This window comes from Tyto alba, unplaced genomic scaffold, assembly GCF_018691265.1.
Source record: "Tyto alba isolate M040663 unplaced genomic scaffold, T.alba_DEE_v4.0 Super-Scaffold_21, whole genome shotgun sequence".
NCBI lineage: Eukaryota > Metazoa > Chordata > Aves > Strigiformes > Tytonidae > Tyto > Tyto alba.
In genome coordinates this window covers 20,538,880-20,555,711 of record NW_024881295.1, presented here as the reverse complement: position 1 = coordinate 20,555,711, position 16,832 = coordinate 20,538,880, and the positions used below count along the sequence as shown (strand labels likewise).

General features: G+C 44.1%; 1 protein-coding gene across 2 annotated transcripts in view; it reads left to right on the top strand.

The window, feature by feature from the left end:
- Positions 1 to 16,832, top strand: part of CREB3L2 (cAMP responsive element binding protein 3 like 2) — an 82,893-nt gene that overhangs the window by 60,383 nt on the left and 5,678 nt on the right. Inside the window, exons 4-11 of one of the 2 annotated variants that reach the window (XM_042795334.1) lie at positions 563 to 650; positions 2,489 to 2,667; positions 3,341 to 3,487; positions 5,211 to 5,269; positions 6,578 to 6,646; positions 13,810 to 13,909; positions 14,844 to 14,970; positions 15,647 to 15,872. In XM_042795334.1, the coding sequence (XP_042651268.1) occupies positions 563 to 650; positions 2,489 to 2,667; positions 3,341 to 3,487; positions 5,211 to 5,269; positions 6,578 to 6,646; positions 13,810 to 13,909; positions 14,844 to 14,970; positions 15,647 to 15,872 (995 nt within the window). Of the gene's footprint in view, positions 1 to 562; positions 651 to 2,485; positions 2,668 to 3,340; positions 3,488 to 5,210; positions 5,270 to 6,577; positions 6,647 to 13,809; positions 13,910 to 14,843; positions 14,971 to 15,646; positions 15,873 to 16,832 lie in introns of both variants that reach the window. The other variant, XM_042795333.1, reaches the window with a different exon arrangement.

Below are 16,832 nucleotides of genomic sequence, written 5' to 3'. Positions count from 1 at the left end.
CTTGGCAGCCTGGTGCCCCAGCCCTGTCAAGAGGGCAAGCCGGACGTCTTCCAAACTTTGGTCAGCCGTGACTGTCTCTTTTCCTGCTCCTCCACACCGTGAAATGAACTTGGGTCTGATAATCCGGTGTCCGGTGACTGGCACCTTGCTCTTGCTCCCAGCTGACAACAGTCTTGAACAGGCTCTCCCCCACTGCCAGGAGTGTTTCTGTCTCTGCTCAGACAGACTGTGCGGTCCGGCAGATCCTAGCGGCAGCTCTGTTGCTAAGAGAAGTAATTTAAGTGGGCTGCATGCTAGCTTTCAGTCTGAAATGTCATCTCTGAGGCGTAATCTTTTATTTAGCTAAATATAGTAGTAAGAAAAGCCACAGTGGGAGTAGTCAGGGCAGTATTCTCTGTAGCCTGGTTTAGCAAACTGTGTGAAGCAGTTAAAGCTTTGCCTGTAGCAGAGCAGAAGGAGAGGGAAACCTCTCCATTTATGGAGAAGTCATCCTTGTGTCCTTCTATTAAGATTTTTAAGATGTGTGCTTTGGGTTTTCATGCTGTTAATTTCTCTTTTCCAGATGAAACCACTGAGCCAGAAAGTTCTTCCAGAGATTAAATTGGAGCCCCATGAAGTTGATCAGTTCCTGAACCTCTCTTCTAAGGAAGGTCTGTTAATTACCAACCCAAAATGCAGGGGGAGATGACCAGAATGCACAATGAATGTACTTTATCCTGATTAAATATTTGGCTTCCTTGTTTACCATGTTAATCTTTAGGCTGAGGCTGTTGCCTTCTAGGGATTCAACTCAAGCTGCTGCAGAGCCAGCCTCGCTCTGACCCATTTATGTGTTTGTTTTGTTTTGTTTGTTTTTTTTTTTTTTTTTATCTTGTTTTCACACGGAAAATGATCCTTTTCTTGTCTGTAGCGTATTAACAATTGTACAGTTGCTGGAGGGAGCTTGAATCCTTAAAGTCTAGGATTATTTAGGCGAGAAGATAAATCAATTTGAGGGGATTTAACTAAGGCATAGAAAACGTGAAGAGCAGAAGCAAAAACTTTACCATTTTAACCCCTGATACAAAAGCAAGAATATGAGTTTATATGAAATTAAAAGTTAGGTGCAACTGCTTGTAGCATATTATTTTTAGTAGAGTTTTTAAGAACTGCTAGAATCCCTTTGCACTAATCTATAAATGAGGGAAGGAGGAGCAATGGCCCCTGCCCTGAAAGTTAAACATGGTTTTCTGGCATATAATCTGTCAACCCAAGGAAAGTCTGAAAGAGCCAAATATTTGGGCTGAAATTTGAGCAGATAACTGCATCTCACTTAGGAACACTTGATACTCTGTTAGTGAATTCATTTGTGTAAGTAAGTAGAACTGCCCTAGGGAGAGAAGCAATGTAACAGGTGGAAAAAGGGAGGCTGTATCTCAACCCAGGGCATAGATTTAATTGCTCAATTTGTGGGATTAAGGGCCTTTCTGTTTTTCAAGTGCATATCTTCTCTGGCAACTGCTAGAGTTAAGATGCTAGACAAAAACAGCTCATATATAATAGCTTTTTTTTTTTTGTTACTATTTTTCTTTCTTCCTCCCCCACCGCCCATTTGATCCTTTCAACTCAAATTCGCAAAGTATAACAGAAGTGAAAGGTGACAAATTCAGCCCTGTATCTTCCTACTCCCAATTTTCACTGCTGTGAATTTATGTCAGATTAAAAATGACTTAGTTATGGCTGGTTTGTACATCTGCTAAATCGTCCGTGTAATATGAGTAGGTGAGATGTTGCCCTGTTTCTCTTGGTCCAAACCCATTTGGTCCTAAGCAGCACTTTGCTTGCCAATTCTAGCACAGGTTCTTTTGTCTGCAAGCGCAGCAGCAGTTAGTTTATGGCCCTGGATTGCACAACACAAGAGGGGTTCCTGTGGTGGCTGCTCCTGCTCCATCGGTACATTAAAACCTTTGCTGTCACTAGGCTGTCACTTCCTCTCAGTTTTGCCAAACCAAGTCCTTAGGAGGCAGATTATTTCTCTCCTCCTTGTTCATATGACACCTCGGACGTGATACCTTCTCTTGAAAAATGCTGGTGGTTTGTTTAATCCACAGCAAAGTTAGGAAAGGCTTATTGTTTTTGAAGAGAAAGCACGCTGGCTCAGAGCCCTCTTTTACTGTGGTTTTCCAGGGACAGGGGACTCGTACTGCAGCGCTATACTTAAACCTCCGAGCAGTTGGAGAAGAAGCTGAAGTGTAGGTAGAAATGACTGGAACATATGCACAGAGCCCTGTTTTGTCTGTTGAACCTAAAGATAGCTGCTGCGTTTCATTCCTCCTTCGGACACCTGCATGCTCTGAAAATCTTCCAAGTTGCCACTTCTGCTTGCTCTGTTTTTTAGCAGAGAGTCCTAGTCTTGGAAACCGGGTGGCGATGGCGGTGGCAGCTCTGGAGGCAGTTCACATTAGCACCTCAAAACCTTGTGTTATATGTATCTCTTGCCATTTAGCAGTGGATCCCCTGCATTTGCCTCCAACCCCTCCCAGCAGCCATGGCAGCGACTCTGAGGGAGGGCAGAGCCCAGCTAGGTCGCTCCCTCCTTCAAGCCCAATTCAACTCCAAGCCACGGCTAAAGTGACATCACGCACAGCTTCAGCGCTCTCCAACTCCCCTCTCCTGACTGCACCACATGTAAGTTGGGCTGACTTTTTCCAGCATCTATCTGTCTCTTTTTTTTTTTTCCTTTTTTTTTTTATTAATTAATTACTGGTTTTGCCATGGATTTGCTAACTGTGTTGTTCTTTAGATTAATCCGCCTCTGGTCAAACTGCCCAACCAGTAATTCTGGCTCACTGGTCTGTTCTGTTCCCACAGAGAACAGCGTGTGCCTCTCCTCTAAGCCGAGACGGGCTTCAATGGTGTTATTACGTTTCTCCCACTGCAGACTGTGTTTTGCAGTAGGGCCCAGCCCTTCTGGGTTAACCTGTCCCTGGTAGATCTGCATCTGTCCTCTTGTCTTGTCGAAAGCAAGTGGTGACCTTTAGGGAGGGATTTTCAGTAATGCTTTTCGTTTGTCTCTTTCTCTGGTTGATCCAAGGGAAGTTTTACTGTTGATCTCGGTGTATGCAGGGCTGGGCCGAGAGCAACTCGTTTGAGGGAATCTTGTCCCAAGGGTTGAGTCTCTGAATGGAAGCTATCTAAACTGTCTTCCCTTTCCATGCGTTCCCAGTTGCAGGAGGCTGCTGTTTCAGTAGGCAGCGTCCTCTCTGAAGGGGGAGAGCTGCTGCCTCTCTTCCCTAACACCCTTTTCTCTAGGGCTGCGTGCGCTTACTGTCATATTATTTCATTTCCGTAACAATTGCAGAAATTACAGGGGACTGGCCCACTCATCCTGACAGAGGAGGAGAAGAGGACACTGATAGCAGAGGGGTACCCAATCCCTACCAAACTGCCCCTGACAAAAGCAGAAGAGAAGGTGCTGAAGAAAATCCGCAGGAAAATAAAGAACAAGGTAAAAGTTAGCTTTGGTGGGTAATTCCTACTCATCCTTCATTTAAAAGGATGCTGCAACAATTCTTCAGTAATGGCCTGTGGTACTGTTGAATGCTGTAAGATGTATTTTAGTAGAGAGTTTTTCTTTGTTCCTAAACACATACATCAAATTGTCTGTCACTGTGACAGTGTGCCTCTGTCCAGGTATTTACCTGAACACCTGAACAATAGAGTATTTAGCAAGCAGGGTATCAAGTTGCTGTTGCTTGGCTCCATTTTAAAAACAGTACAATCCTACCCTTATGGTAGGCAAAGAGCTGTATTCTTTCCATGGTGATGGTGGTGGTCTTTTCCACTGTTCCATGTTTTAAAATCTGACTGTGTATTTCAGTGCCCTAGTCTTCTGATCCCTGAGTTCCACAACCTTTAAATGAATGGTTGATACCAAAGCTGTGAAATGCCCTACAGGTCTTTTCTTTCTTCTAACATGGGAAAGAGCCTAGAGACAGGGAGGAAAGCATTTTTTATTTTTTTTTTTCAGACCTGGCCAGCTCACTTGTTCTAGTGGATATCAGCACATCTTTGAAGGTTAATGCATTCTGGTTTTGGTTTTGCAGATGGAAGAGTAAATTTTCCCACACTGAACTGGAATTTGGTCTTGTAGTATATATTTTTCAAAATATTTGGAAGTGACCTTATGCAGTTTATGTACCACTTTCATATAATCAGTCTCATTTAAATTGGAGGGGACCTCTGGAGGTCCTTCGGTCCACCTTCTTGCTTTGAAAGCAGGGTCAGCTTAGAGCAAGTTTCTCAGGGGCTTCTCCAGTCACGTTTTACTGTCTCAAAGGGTGCCGAGTCCTCAGCATCTCTGGGCAACCCGTTGCCATATTAGGCCACTTTTGTAGTAAAAACAAATAAATAGCATTCTTAATGTCTAATTGGAATTTCCCGTGTTGCAACTTGTATTTGATGCCTCTTGCCATTTTGCGGTACACGTCTGAGAAGACTCTGACATCATCTTCACCAGGCGTGACTGTTGAAGACAGCAGTAGGATTCCCTCCTTAGCCTTCTCTTTGTAAACCTGAACAAACCCAGCTTTCTCTGCCTTCCCTGATGTGCTTCAGCATGCTTCTTACAGCAGTGGTCCTCCTCGGGGCTTGCTTCTATCCACCCAAAGTATTGATTTCAGAGCTACAAACTGTAGACTGTACTCAACTGTGGTCTTCCAGGCGCTGACTAGAGGGGAAGAACCACTTCTCTCAACCTGCCAGCCACAATCTTGTTAATGTAGACCCAGATCTGGTTGGCCACCTTTGCTACAGGACTGGATTGCTGACTGACATTTGACTTGCTCATCAGGACCCCCCTGTGTCGTCTTCTACAAAGACGCTAGCACGTGCGTGGGCTTTTCCTCTCCCAGATGTAGGGCATCGTCCCGGGATCATCTTTGAGTATTTGTCCTAGGGTATTCTCTCCGGATTAATCTGATTTACTTTTTAAGGTTAGTTCTGGAAGAGCAGGGGATGATCTTTTTTCTACTACTGGGAAGAGCACTCTTGCTTCAGGATGTGGAAACAGACCAAGTCAGTGCTTTGCTTGCCAAGAATAAAGAACAGTACGGAGGCTTGAATCTAATAACGTCAGGGCGTTTTACCAGTTTATTAATTCATCTCTGATGCTTTTTTTTTTTTTTTTCCTATGCGAATATTTTGTGTTTTTCTCCTTTTTTTTCCCTTAGATCTCTGCCCAGGAAAGTAGAAGAAAAAAGAAAGAATACATGGACAGTCTGGAAAAAAAGTAAGCCAGCCTCCTTCCTGTTTCAAGGGGGCCAATAGCCCTGGTTGCTGGACTGGGAAGGGATCCAGCTGTTGATGCTGGGACTGTTGCGTGCACAGAGCGCCAGCTGCCACCTCGTGGTTAGGACTGAGAAAAGCCCCTTCTGGCTTCTGCTTGTACGTGTGCTGGGGTGCTGCGTTCGTAACTGTGTCTGCCTGCAACACGTTGCTAACATGCCCACAGAGACTTTAAACCTTCGGTAAGGCAAGACCCATCTGCTGTTGGCCTCCCTCTCGTGCGATTCTGTCGGCCCAGTGGGTGGACGGTGTCCAGGGAAAGGTGGGTTCAGGGTGAATTTATTGTGTCTTCTAGTGCAGATGGAGACAGAAATGGGACGTAGGTGAGTCAAGACTGCCTGGGAAAATAAGCAGGATGCGGGAAAACAGCATGTGACCCAACTTTCTTTAGTGAGAAGGAGCCAAACCCCCAGTTAGTGATTTATATCCCAAGTTGATCTTTCTTCCAACAGACAAGTATTCTCGTATTTCTCTTATGCACTTCACCAGATGGATCTGTTAAACCCCTTGTACCATCATTGGTGATATCCTTCATGTAATTTAATTTTTATTTCTTACCTCTTTATGAATGAGTCTCGCTTTCTCAGAGTTACTCTTGTGAAATGCCACCGTATACATACAGATATCAAACCCGTTTACCTTTTTCCTTCTTGAGGCTGTTTCGGCTGGTCGTGTTTGTCTTTTTAGGAGTCCTAACCAACTTTAGTTTAGGGGGTTTCCAGGGACGGTGTGGAAATGAGCAGCCTCTTGGAAATTAATCCTTCTGGCTTATTAGCCTCCCTAAACTTGAAATTCAAGGATCTGATTTCAGAAGTGTGGCATTCACCAAATTGCTCAGTGCCTCGTCTTAAATGCACACATTGAACACTTTTGCACAAAATACATGGTAGCAACATATATATAGCATGCTCTGTGACTCTTAAAGTATCTGTCCCACGGCCTGATGAACAGAGAAAGTCTGAGCAAGGTCTTTGCTGTTGCTATTTCAAGGGGCAAAAAGTAGTTACAGCCCATCCTGAGTGATCTGCAGCTGCAGGGGTGTAGTTGAGCCGTGTAAGAAGGTGCTCCACAGCTAGTAGTATCTTTTGCAATGTCTTTTACACCATGAAATATGATTAAAGATTATGACTGAAGTTCATTTTGTATAACTCTTCATTAAATGTAGGCAAGATCATAGAGCTCTTTGTGAAAACAAGTTTAATAAACAACTGATTTTTTACATTCCTCTTCCTTTCTTTTGTGCTGTCTCCAGAGTTGAGACTTGTTCAAATGAAAATAGTGAGCTGCGTAAGAAGGTTGAAGTCCTGGAGAATACTAACAGGTAAAGTGCAAAGGGAATGAAACAAAACCGTAGCATGCTATTACAGCGAAAAGTTAAAACCTGGAGGTTAAGGGATAAATTGAAATGTGAAGAACAGCTGTAGCTGAGCTCGTTAATGTTAAAGAAAGACGAGGAGGGCCAGTTATCGTGACTGCAGTGTGATGGGAAGCACAGAGGCTTTGACGTGAGGTCTTAAGCTGTCTCACTAGCCTGTGGTGTGCTTGAGAAACCTTTTAGCACTCTTCTTAGAGTTCTTCCACTGCCCAAGGAAACGTGATTAGTGTTACATAACGAGCAAAAAAAATACAGCCCCGCTCTCCAAACTGTCTTTTAGTGACAGACTGTTTTGACAGGAGAGCTCGACCTGGAGCGTGACACTTCCAGAAATTACAGTGCTGAAGCTCAGGAGTCATTGTTGGTCCCTTCTGGACTACTAGATGTCACTGCAGTTATTGTGCACCCATTCTAACCGTCTCACACCCCAGAACTTCCTTCATTTGGAGGGGGAAAATCAACTTCTTGTTTCTTCATTTCTGAAGAAATGGGTGACTCGGTGGTGGCTTTCTCAAAGGACGCATGGCAGAAGATGTCGAACAGCTGAGCTTTTAATCAGATGTTAGCTGAGAGTGAGTGTCAGTCATGGCTTATACTCGGTGTGTTCTCTAATGATGGCAAATTCCAATGAGTAGGTACTAGGTAAACCCACTGCTAACACCTTCTAGTTAGAGGCATTTGTAGTGATGGTTGAATATTGCCATCGAACACGGTGGTAGCGCTGAGGTGTGGGAGGAGGCTGGGTTTTGAAGATAAGACTCACGATCGTGGAAAATGGCCCTAGAGCTTGTCTGGCAGCCGGTGTATCGCTAATTGAGTGGCATGTGTTGTTTCTAATCTCCAGATCCAATCTCTGATTTCATGGAGCCAGACCCTGTAGCACTGTAATTTGCTGGAGAGTGTCTCCCACACGCTGCTCATGCATAAAGACATCTGCTGCTTGTTTGAAGGGAGCCAAGCCATTTCTGTGCCTCTTGTATCTTCCTCCAGGGTTTTACATAAAAGAACCAGGAATTGTTCTGTAGGTGTGGAGTAGGGTTTTCTCTCCCAGGATCTGTCCCAGGAGGTGGTGAAGGCCAGCTGCTCTAAAGAAGAGTGCAGATGTGGATGAACCACTCAGGGACAAAGTGTTGTCAAACCTAGAGATGTTCTCCTCAGTTCAGCTAAATTTGGCCAGCTGTTTTCATCTCTGAGCTGCTGTGGATGCAGTCACGAGAACAGCTTTGTTGGTGCTGTCTATCCTTTCAGACAGGACCTTTAGCATCTTCGCTATTATTTCGTGATCTTAATTCCCTCATGCTGAATGCTCTAAAAATATTTACCTAAGTGATCTCCTTCATACTTTGGGCATGTGGGATGAGTTGCATTGCATTCTCTCCCCTGCAATAGGATTGATACTGATTTGTAATCTGCAGAGAAACAGATCTTCCTGACCCTCTGCTCAGAAATTCTTGTAATTTGTGGCCATGCTCTTTTGGCAATTTAGATGCAAACTGTATCTAATATCTGTTAAGGCTTCAAATTGAAGTACAGAGAAATTTGTAAAAGTGCCTGCTTTCATCAAGCCTGAATTATGCAACATAACACATTATGGTTTTTTTCATCTTAACCCCCAAAGAGCCACTTTTTTTATTTAGTGTATAATTGTGCAACTGGCTCATTCAGAGAATGGTTCCAGGCCCTTGCTTAATGTACATTATCCACTTCCTACAGTTAATTCAAAGCATCTGGTTTCCTTGTTGGTATTTGAACAAAGCCTTGATCTGGCATCCAGAAATTGTTCAAATGTTTCAGAACTTGTCTTCGCAGCATCCTATAGCTGGTACTGCCATCTCCTACGTACAGTCAGGAATCAAAGTTCAAAGCAGTGATGGTCAAAATTATGCAGTGTCAGTTTATTCTCGGATGCTCAAAGTTATATATTTAGGACTTTATTTCTCAAAATACCCACCACACAGCCATACACACACATATCTTATTTAATATGCCCAAAGCAGAGCCCCACTTGACTTCCGTTGCACCTTTCAGCGCGGTGAAAAATGAAGATGTTGTTGAAGGTTTTCTCTAAAAGTAGATCAGGAAACATTAGAGCTGTTCTTCTGTTGGGAAAAATTGTAAGACTGGAAGAAAGATAACAGGAAAATAAGAGCTGTGATTACATGTAAAAATGTTAATGCATTCAAGCGTAGATGAAGAACAAGTTGTTTTCTTACCTTGTTGGGCTGTAGCTGCTTACCTAAAAGCTCATGTACATGTATGTGCTGTCAGTCAGTATCATGTTTTTATAGTCTGGCTGGAGTTGAGAGGAACTGAAGGGCAATTTCCAAAACATACAACTATTGAACAGCAGAGTTGCCTTTCAGTATGTGCAATCAGTGTTTTAGAGCATGTTATTCTATATATAGAACACATTTGCACAGATACATACCTAAGACTTCAGGGAAACCCTGCTTGCATTTCAAAAGCTGGCTCCGAACCATGGAAACACTAGCATTTCTTCTGGTAAAAATGTTCCTACATTATTCTCAGTAACATGTAAAAATTTAGAAGAATCTTCCCCGAGAGCCTGCCTTAGCCTGAAATTCTGGATCTGAAAAGATGTAATGTAAAATGTGTATGTGTGGTCAAAAAATTTGCATACAGAAGCATCTCCCCTGACATTTATGTGTCTTAAAAGACAAGGCGGGAGGCTGGGGTTCAAGATGCAGAGGAGTTTTTAATTCCCATTACTCTGAGTGGGTGACTGCAGCATTTTTGGCATCTTTAGTATTAGATCACTAGCATATGTTTCCTCTCCTAATTTCTGTGACTCAGTCCTTGAAAAGAAACCCATCCAAGTTCATTTCTAGGCAGTTTTCTCAAAACTAAGGAAGCACGTTATTACATGCATATCTGTTTTGTCTTGTAGCCGCAAGTGAGCCAGGTTCTCCTTGGTTTGAGTAGCATCTGAATACGTGGGGCACTTCTGTCTGGGAAAGCAAAGGGTGTGAGAAGAAGCTGGCACCAAGAGTTGAACTGACTTGTCCCAGGCACTGAGAAGGCTGGATCCACTCGCAATTCTGCCACTGGGACCAAAAGCAGAAACTGCCAGTGATCCAGGGGGGTCGAATACAGTCTCTGACACTGTTACTGTCTAGCTGGGAGCCGTGGCTGTTTGGGCTTAGAGGCAGTATTGGAACATCCAGTCCTGTGCATGACAACTGAGAAGTACATTTGTTTTTCACTTCTGTTGAGCCTGTCTTTATAAATATGTTGCTGATCGCTTTTCCTGGAGAAATGATAAGCAGAGAATCCCATTAGCATGTGGTTCAGAGTGTCACGCATGGACAACGTGTAGCTGCTAGAGCTGCTCCCATGGAGTAACGACTAGCAAGTTGTGTAGATGTCCACTCCGACAGGCACCTTGAAGGCAATGGCTTTATAAATAAAATTGAGATATTCTTCCATTTCTCGTGCTCCTGCTCAAGCTATTACAACTTCCAGTCGTCTCAAGATCGTGTTGCGTAACAGTCTGACCCACCAAGGGTTTATCTGGCACCAAAGCTGCCAGACTTCACTGATTTGTTTGGCTGTTCCTTTATTTGAGGCCGGTAAAGTCATTTTGCCAAGTTATTTTCAAGGGGTGAAGGATCTGGATTTAGGTTGCGATGAGATTTCTTGCATTTCACTTCAGAACACCCTTATAATCGTTGACAAAGCGTGGTGGCCCTGGAGCGACTCCCTGGAGCAGGACAGTGTTTTTTATGCTGAAACATCTTTGATGAAAAATGGCTAGATTTTTTTCTTTGTAATTCAAATGAGGGAAAAAATGTGGATTTTTTGCTGCTTTGAGGTATTTTGGTCTTTCAGTGAAAACCTTACTTTGGGATTTGCTCTTTCTTACAAACAGGACAGGCAGAGAAGGAATCTATGTGTAGAAATGGAAGACAGAATAATTTTTCTCTCTCCTTATCAAAATAAGGTTTCGTTCCTCACAAAATAGATATATTTTCTGAAAAATCTCGATCAAAATAAACAGTGTTTGCTGTCCCTCAGAAGCATTTTTTTTTGTTTGGTTTTTTTTTTGTTTTTTTTTTCTAAATTGATGTTGGATTTTAAACATAAACATTGACTCGAGGAAGCCTCCCGGGTGGCCAGGTCCTGGAATGACATATTCTCTCTCCTTAATCAAAGTGTCACTGGAACAGAGGGGAAGCTTTGACTTGTTCCTTACTTTGGTAGTGAAAGTGGCTTTTCTGAAGATGGATACGTGGATGTGCACATGAAAAGAGGACATCACAGGCAGAGTGGATTTGCTGGCAGTGTGTGGAAGGGAGAGCAGGAGCCTTCAGTCACTTTACAGCTTTCCTATGAGGTGCTTCCACTGGCAGAGAAAAGCGTGAAAGCGGGTTCACACCTCCTACGGAGGTGACCCTCTAATTGAATATCACTGGGAAATGTGTCAGACACAGTGAAAATAATCCCCGTGGGTGCAAACCCCCTTATGCACACTGCCTTGGGATTGCGTTTTCTCCTGTTAGGACTTAGCCATAGGCAGTGTGTTTCTCTAAAAGCATTCATGGTCTTCCTGCTGCTATTCAGAGGGAGCATCATCGTTGAATGTAAGTCCCTGTTCTGCAGAGCACAGGGCTTCTCCTTTTCCCTCTCTGAGTCGAGATCACCCCTGCAGCCATCCAGTAACAATGAAGGCAGGTTTTGCATGGGAAAGGAGATATTTTGACCTCAGAATCCAGTCTCCCACCATTCCAGATTCAGATAGAGAATAAAACCACCAAGGAGTGCCCCGTTTTGGTGGTGGCAGGGTAAACTGGTATCATCTCTGGACAAAGAAACCCGTTCCTTGCTCATGCCTCCGCTCTTGCTCTCAGTTTGAAAATGGACTTGTCGCCTGTCAGCTCCCAACACTGAGCCCTTGTCCATTGAGAAGAAGACAGTAGCTCTGCTCAAACAGATAAGTGGCTTTGGGGAGAAGGATGTTTTATATAAAGGTAGCTGATAAATAAGGTGGGGGATGAATCTTCCTCTGTGTATAGGAGACCTCAGAATACTTGCCAAATTATACTTTCCGAAAAGAGAGTGTTTTGGAATCAGGTCTCTGGGCCCACTCTGCCCAGCAGGTTTTTCAAATTGGACACAAAAAGGCAAAGATGAGCAAAATGAGAATTGCCTCTTCTCTGTTGCTTTCCTCCCCAGCCATTAGCTGTTTTCTCACTGACGCCTCCACAAAAAGTGGCAAGAACGATCAGCATTTCCAGGCTGCCGCTGCTGCCAGCCCCCGAGCTGGGGAGGAGGAGAGCTCCTTCTGCCTCGCGCCGCAGAGCTGGTCTGTGTCGAACCCAGTGATTCAGGCCTGAAACAGGGGAGAGGTTTCGCCTTCTGTAATAGCACAGAAATGACAGGGTTAAAAAGGCATGGCTGTGTAACATCGCGGGTGGCATATGGTGGGAACACTGTTTGCAGCACGTCCTGTGCTGGAAAATGATGTATGCCATGCATGCAAGTCTTTGTGAGCCCTGTGCCATGTAGTGGATGTGAGAAAGGTCCGGGGAGAGATGCAGAAGAGAGCAGGGAATTAGGATGGTGTCATTTATGTGATGGACAGTGTTTTCATCTCTTAATTTGCCTGTGGTCCCTCTAATAGCGAATAAAGGACTGAATTAGACAAATCGCTTTCTTTTTTTAAGTACTGAGGTGCAGAATAAACCGTGCTCTCAGGAGCATGCAAGACATCCTTCCTTAATAAGTTGAGAAAGATCTGCTGGCCCAGATAAATCTGTGCTGTGAGCATGCCTTGTGCTCATTTCAGAATGCATTCCTGAAGTCCTTGAATTCATTAAACCCTAATTAGCAATGAGCATTGATGATTAAAAAAATCTATAATAATAGGCAGACAAGTGTATATTGAGCTGTGAAGGCACCTCTGGGTCTGTCCTACAATTAGCTTTTAGCCAGTTTGATCTTAAAATAATCCTTCCATTTTCTCTGACACCCTGACCTTGCCTCTTACTTTACCGTTTGACATCACAGCTTCCAAAGCTGTTGCCTGGAGTTTTTTGGGGGGGGTTACCTTCTGCAATAAGTTGCAAGATTTACAGTAGAAATATAAAATGGGAAACAAACAGAAGAGTTAACATCTTGATGCAAAATTCTACTATATTTGACTGTGTTGAGGACAGACATCTGGGTTACTCCTTGTCGGTTAAAAAGCTTTAATGAAAACAAAATGAAAACTGCTGTAAAAACCCTGTGTCGATTGTTCTTTGAGATCATTGCCCATTTAAATGACTAGTATTCTGACTGTAGTAATTTGTGATGCTACAGGAGAAATAAAATGGCTAGAAAGACAGAAGAATACGTTTCTGATCTGGAACTGTTGACTCCAACCAACCACGAAAGGACTGCCATTGTGTTGGGACCTCTGAAAGATACAGTCAGAGTAGCCACCTCAGGCACCTGTGATTGTTGTCAACTCTTGGAGGATTTAGAACACAGCAGTAAAGTGCTTTATTTAATAAATGAACATGAGAAGTGGAGCTTGTGACTCTGTCTGGCTTTAAGACCGTCTCTTTGAAAGTGGTCCAGCATGTGGTCCAAACCACTGTACAGCAGGTTTTCAGAAAAAGGAGGAAGCTGTATACCTCTGTCACCAGCTAGACCGGTTACAAACTTGCTTCTGCACCTTTTCAAATATTGGTGGAGCTCCTGCTGAATTTGTGTACAAAGAACCAGGTCATATATGCATGTACTCTCTTGCATCTAGAGCAGTTGCAGTTGTTTGTACGCTTACCAGATTTGTTTCTTGCAGAAACACTGAAAATGCAGTTTTTATTTATAAGGGCCATTGGAAAGTGCTGAAGAAGAAATTGCTCTGGGACATCAGTTGAGGGAAAGGCAAAAGATCTTTTTGAGAGGTCCAGTGGTCATACATGTAAAAACCTTGTAAAACTAGAAACATTCCTTCCTACTAACTTCAAGGGGAGGACTTCAGTGATCTGTACCTTGTCATAAATGCTGTATTACTGCCAGGTGTGGCATTTGAAGCAAAAAAGCTGTTTAACCAGCAAGTAGATCAGTGCATTTGACGCTTGTCTGTTGTCTTTGCTTTCCAGAACACTTCTGCAGCAGTTGCAGAGACTCCAGGCCGTGGTTGCTGGGAAAGTGTCCCGTTCATGTAAGGCAGCTAGCACACAGACAGGGACCTGTCTTATGGTGAGTGTCCCTAAAGCTGGGTATTGTAGGGGAATGAGAATCTCTGCCCGCTGCTCAAAGGCACATCCCTTGTTCTGCAACGCCCCTCACCTGCAAATTCTCAGCTTGGGAAACTTCTCTTGGTAATTTGACAATTAGTTTTGAGGTAGGTGAGACTCCTGGCTGATGAAGATTAATGTTTGTGGGAAGGCATTGAATTCCGGAGGAGTGCTGCTTTTGACTGGGTGCTGCAGAGATGAAAGATGGAGCACTGCTCCTCTGAGTGACCTGTTTTATTACTTGCTACAATATTGTATGTGGGAAATAACATCCAGGATTGTAAAATGAAAATGAGCGTGACCTTTGATGCTCGGTTCTGTTGATACCAATAAAAATAAACTCGCCCATCCAAACAAAAATATGACTGAGGCTGTAAATTTACCTCTGTCCTCTTTCAGTAATAGCAGTCAGGGTAAAAAAAGGATTAGAATGAAACTTTTCCCTCCTTCTACTCAGCCAGCAAGTTCCCTTTATACTAGTGCTATAAATTGACGGAAATTATTTTCAAGGCCCAAGCTGTTCTCCTAGTCTGCTAGCCTCTCTGTCACTTTGCAGCAAGACTGGGGCCGGCAGCAGGAATAACCTTGGAAATTCCTGACAGTATCTGTAAAACACACATGGTGTCTGTGTCTGCTTTTCAGTTTTGGGAGTAAATAAGGCAACAGGCCACAATGCTGGTAGACATTGAAAACAAACACCAGTGTTGAAATCTGCCCTTTAAAACACGGAATTGTTGGTGTATATGTGCTTTTGCTAAGAGACACTGTATGTCGTGATGAAAACAGCCCCAGATACCTGTTTTGAAAAAGTGTCAGATCTACCTTGTGTTGATTCTTAGTTTTGCTGTGCGCAAAGAGCTAGTGCACTTACCTCTTCTTCACCCTCCCTTTGCCAGATGGTGGTGCTGTGCTTTGCAGTGGTTTTTGGCAGCTTCTCTCAGAGCTATGGGCCGTATCCTTCTGCTACAAAGATGGTGTTGCCCAGGCAGCATTCCTCGCCAGAGTCCTACACAGACTCCATTGGTAAGTGACAGTTATCCCAGTCTTGCTCCTTGCTTGGTTGTGCTTCAGCACTTGTTTTCCGCCCCCATCCCTGACCCCCTCCTCAAGTACCTCTTGCTTTTCTGCTTCTTAGCCGATCGTTCCTCGAGATACCTGTGTTTTTCAAAGAAGGATAGTTTGGCAAGCTGTGCTGATGGCAGCAGACTTCATAAACATGGGCAAAACGTTTTCCCCACTAGCCTGTTTGGTACTTTTTTGTTCCTGTTTGTGGAACTAAAGCTAGTGGTCTATAAAAGGTAGCAGGATTTCTGCTTGGTGGCAAGTGTTCATACTGTTAAAATGTGCAACTGCCCATCAGCTGGTGTTTCCTTTGCCAGTGTCAACAAAGAGTCCGAGGACCGAGGGGGAAGCTGTTAGTATTACATACCCTTAATGAACCAGTTGCTTTCAACGTGTATTATCAAAGCGATTGTTTCGTTTTGTTCTTGTTTTGTGAATAATTCAGAACGTTTTTGAGCTCTACCCTGGACCATTGCTGCGGTGTCTTCCCTCAGCTACCAAATTACCAGTTAATCACTATGCAAAGGCCTTTGCAGCTTTAATTCTGCTCTGACGGTTTCCGTTTCCTGAAACGACCAGGGCAGTCCTCTGAGCTGCCTGTTTCTCCTCTCTTTTTGTCTTCTGTCTTTGGATGCAGTGAGGTCAAGGAGTCTGCTACTTTATGAAGAGCCTCACCAGCTGGAGGAATCGTCGAGCCCGATCTCCTTCGCAGATCGCACCGACCGGCAGGCCGACACCTCCAAGTACGCAGCGCTGTCCCTGGAAGCCGTGCCGGGGACGCAGCAGGATGATATCATGCAGTTCACAATAGCCAACGAGACAAGGCTGGAGAAATCCGTGCTGCTGGGCCTGCAGCAGCACAGGTGAGTGCAGGGGAGGGGGCGGGGGGGGGGAGCTGCTTGCCACACGGGTGTTCGGCGTCACTGCCTGTTGTGTTTGGAGAGCAGCAGTAAGACTGTGGGCTCCGGTACGCCGGGCAGTGTGAGACATAAAGTATGTGTTTGGTCTCTATCTGGAGAGCCAGTAGGCCAAGTTATTATTGTTCCTCTGGAGGAGTGGTTGCAACAGTATTCTGGTAATACAGCTACTGAAGTCAGCGCTTCTGCCAGAAACCCAACCCCTGTAAGCCTGTTGGTTGTGCCTACCCACTTCGTTAAGCACTTACTTCTGTGTCTCCTGAAGGAATAAGCTTTTGCCAGTTGGGTAGAAGTGTGAGGCTGTGACTCGCTGGGCTTTCTGTGAGGTTAGGGGGTGAAGAGCCGGAGCTTCTCACAGCAGTGATCTTACTGAGGCATTACTGTGGAAAGTTTGAAGGACTTGGTCTGAAGAGACAGACCTGTAAAGTTATCTGAACTTCTTAACGCAGAGTTCCTTCGTAATTTTATTTTTTATTTGTCAGTATAGATGTAAGTTTTTGGGGCCTCTGAAAAGAGAGAGATTCACTGGTTTAACTGCGTGTCTGCGGTTTTCTTCGCACTGTACCTTTTCTTGTCCTGCCACTGTCCTGTTGGCCCAGGTCTTGGTCTCTGCTAACAAGCAGTAGCAAGCACACCAAACAGTGGAGAGAGGGATTTTGTTTGGAAGCATACTATTCTGAGGGTTAGGATGAGCCACATCACCCTAAGCATGCCTTCCGAGCACTTGTGTCAAAGTTATATCTAGAGCCAAAGAGATGACTAATTCAGTGTGTTACCATACTCCAACTGAGAAGTACCTGGTAAATACTGAGTGCCTTTTTAGCATTAGCCAATTCAAGCAGGATATGTGCTTCAAAAAATTACTAGTAGCGTTAACCTTTGTTGTTTTGTTTTGTTTTGTTTTGT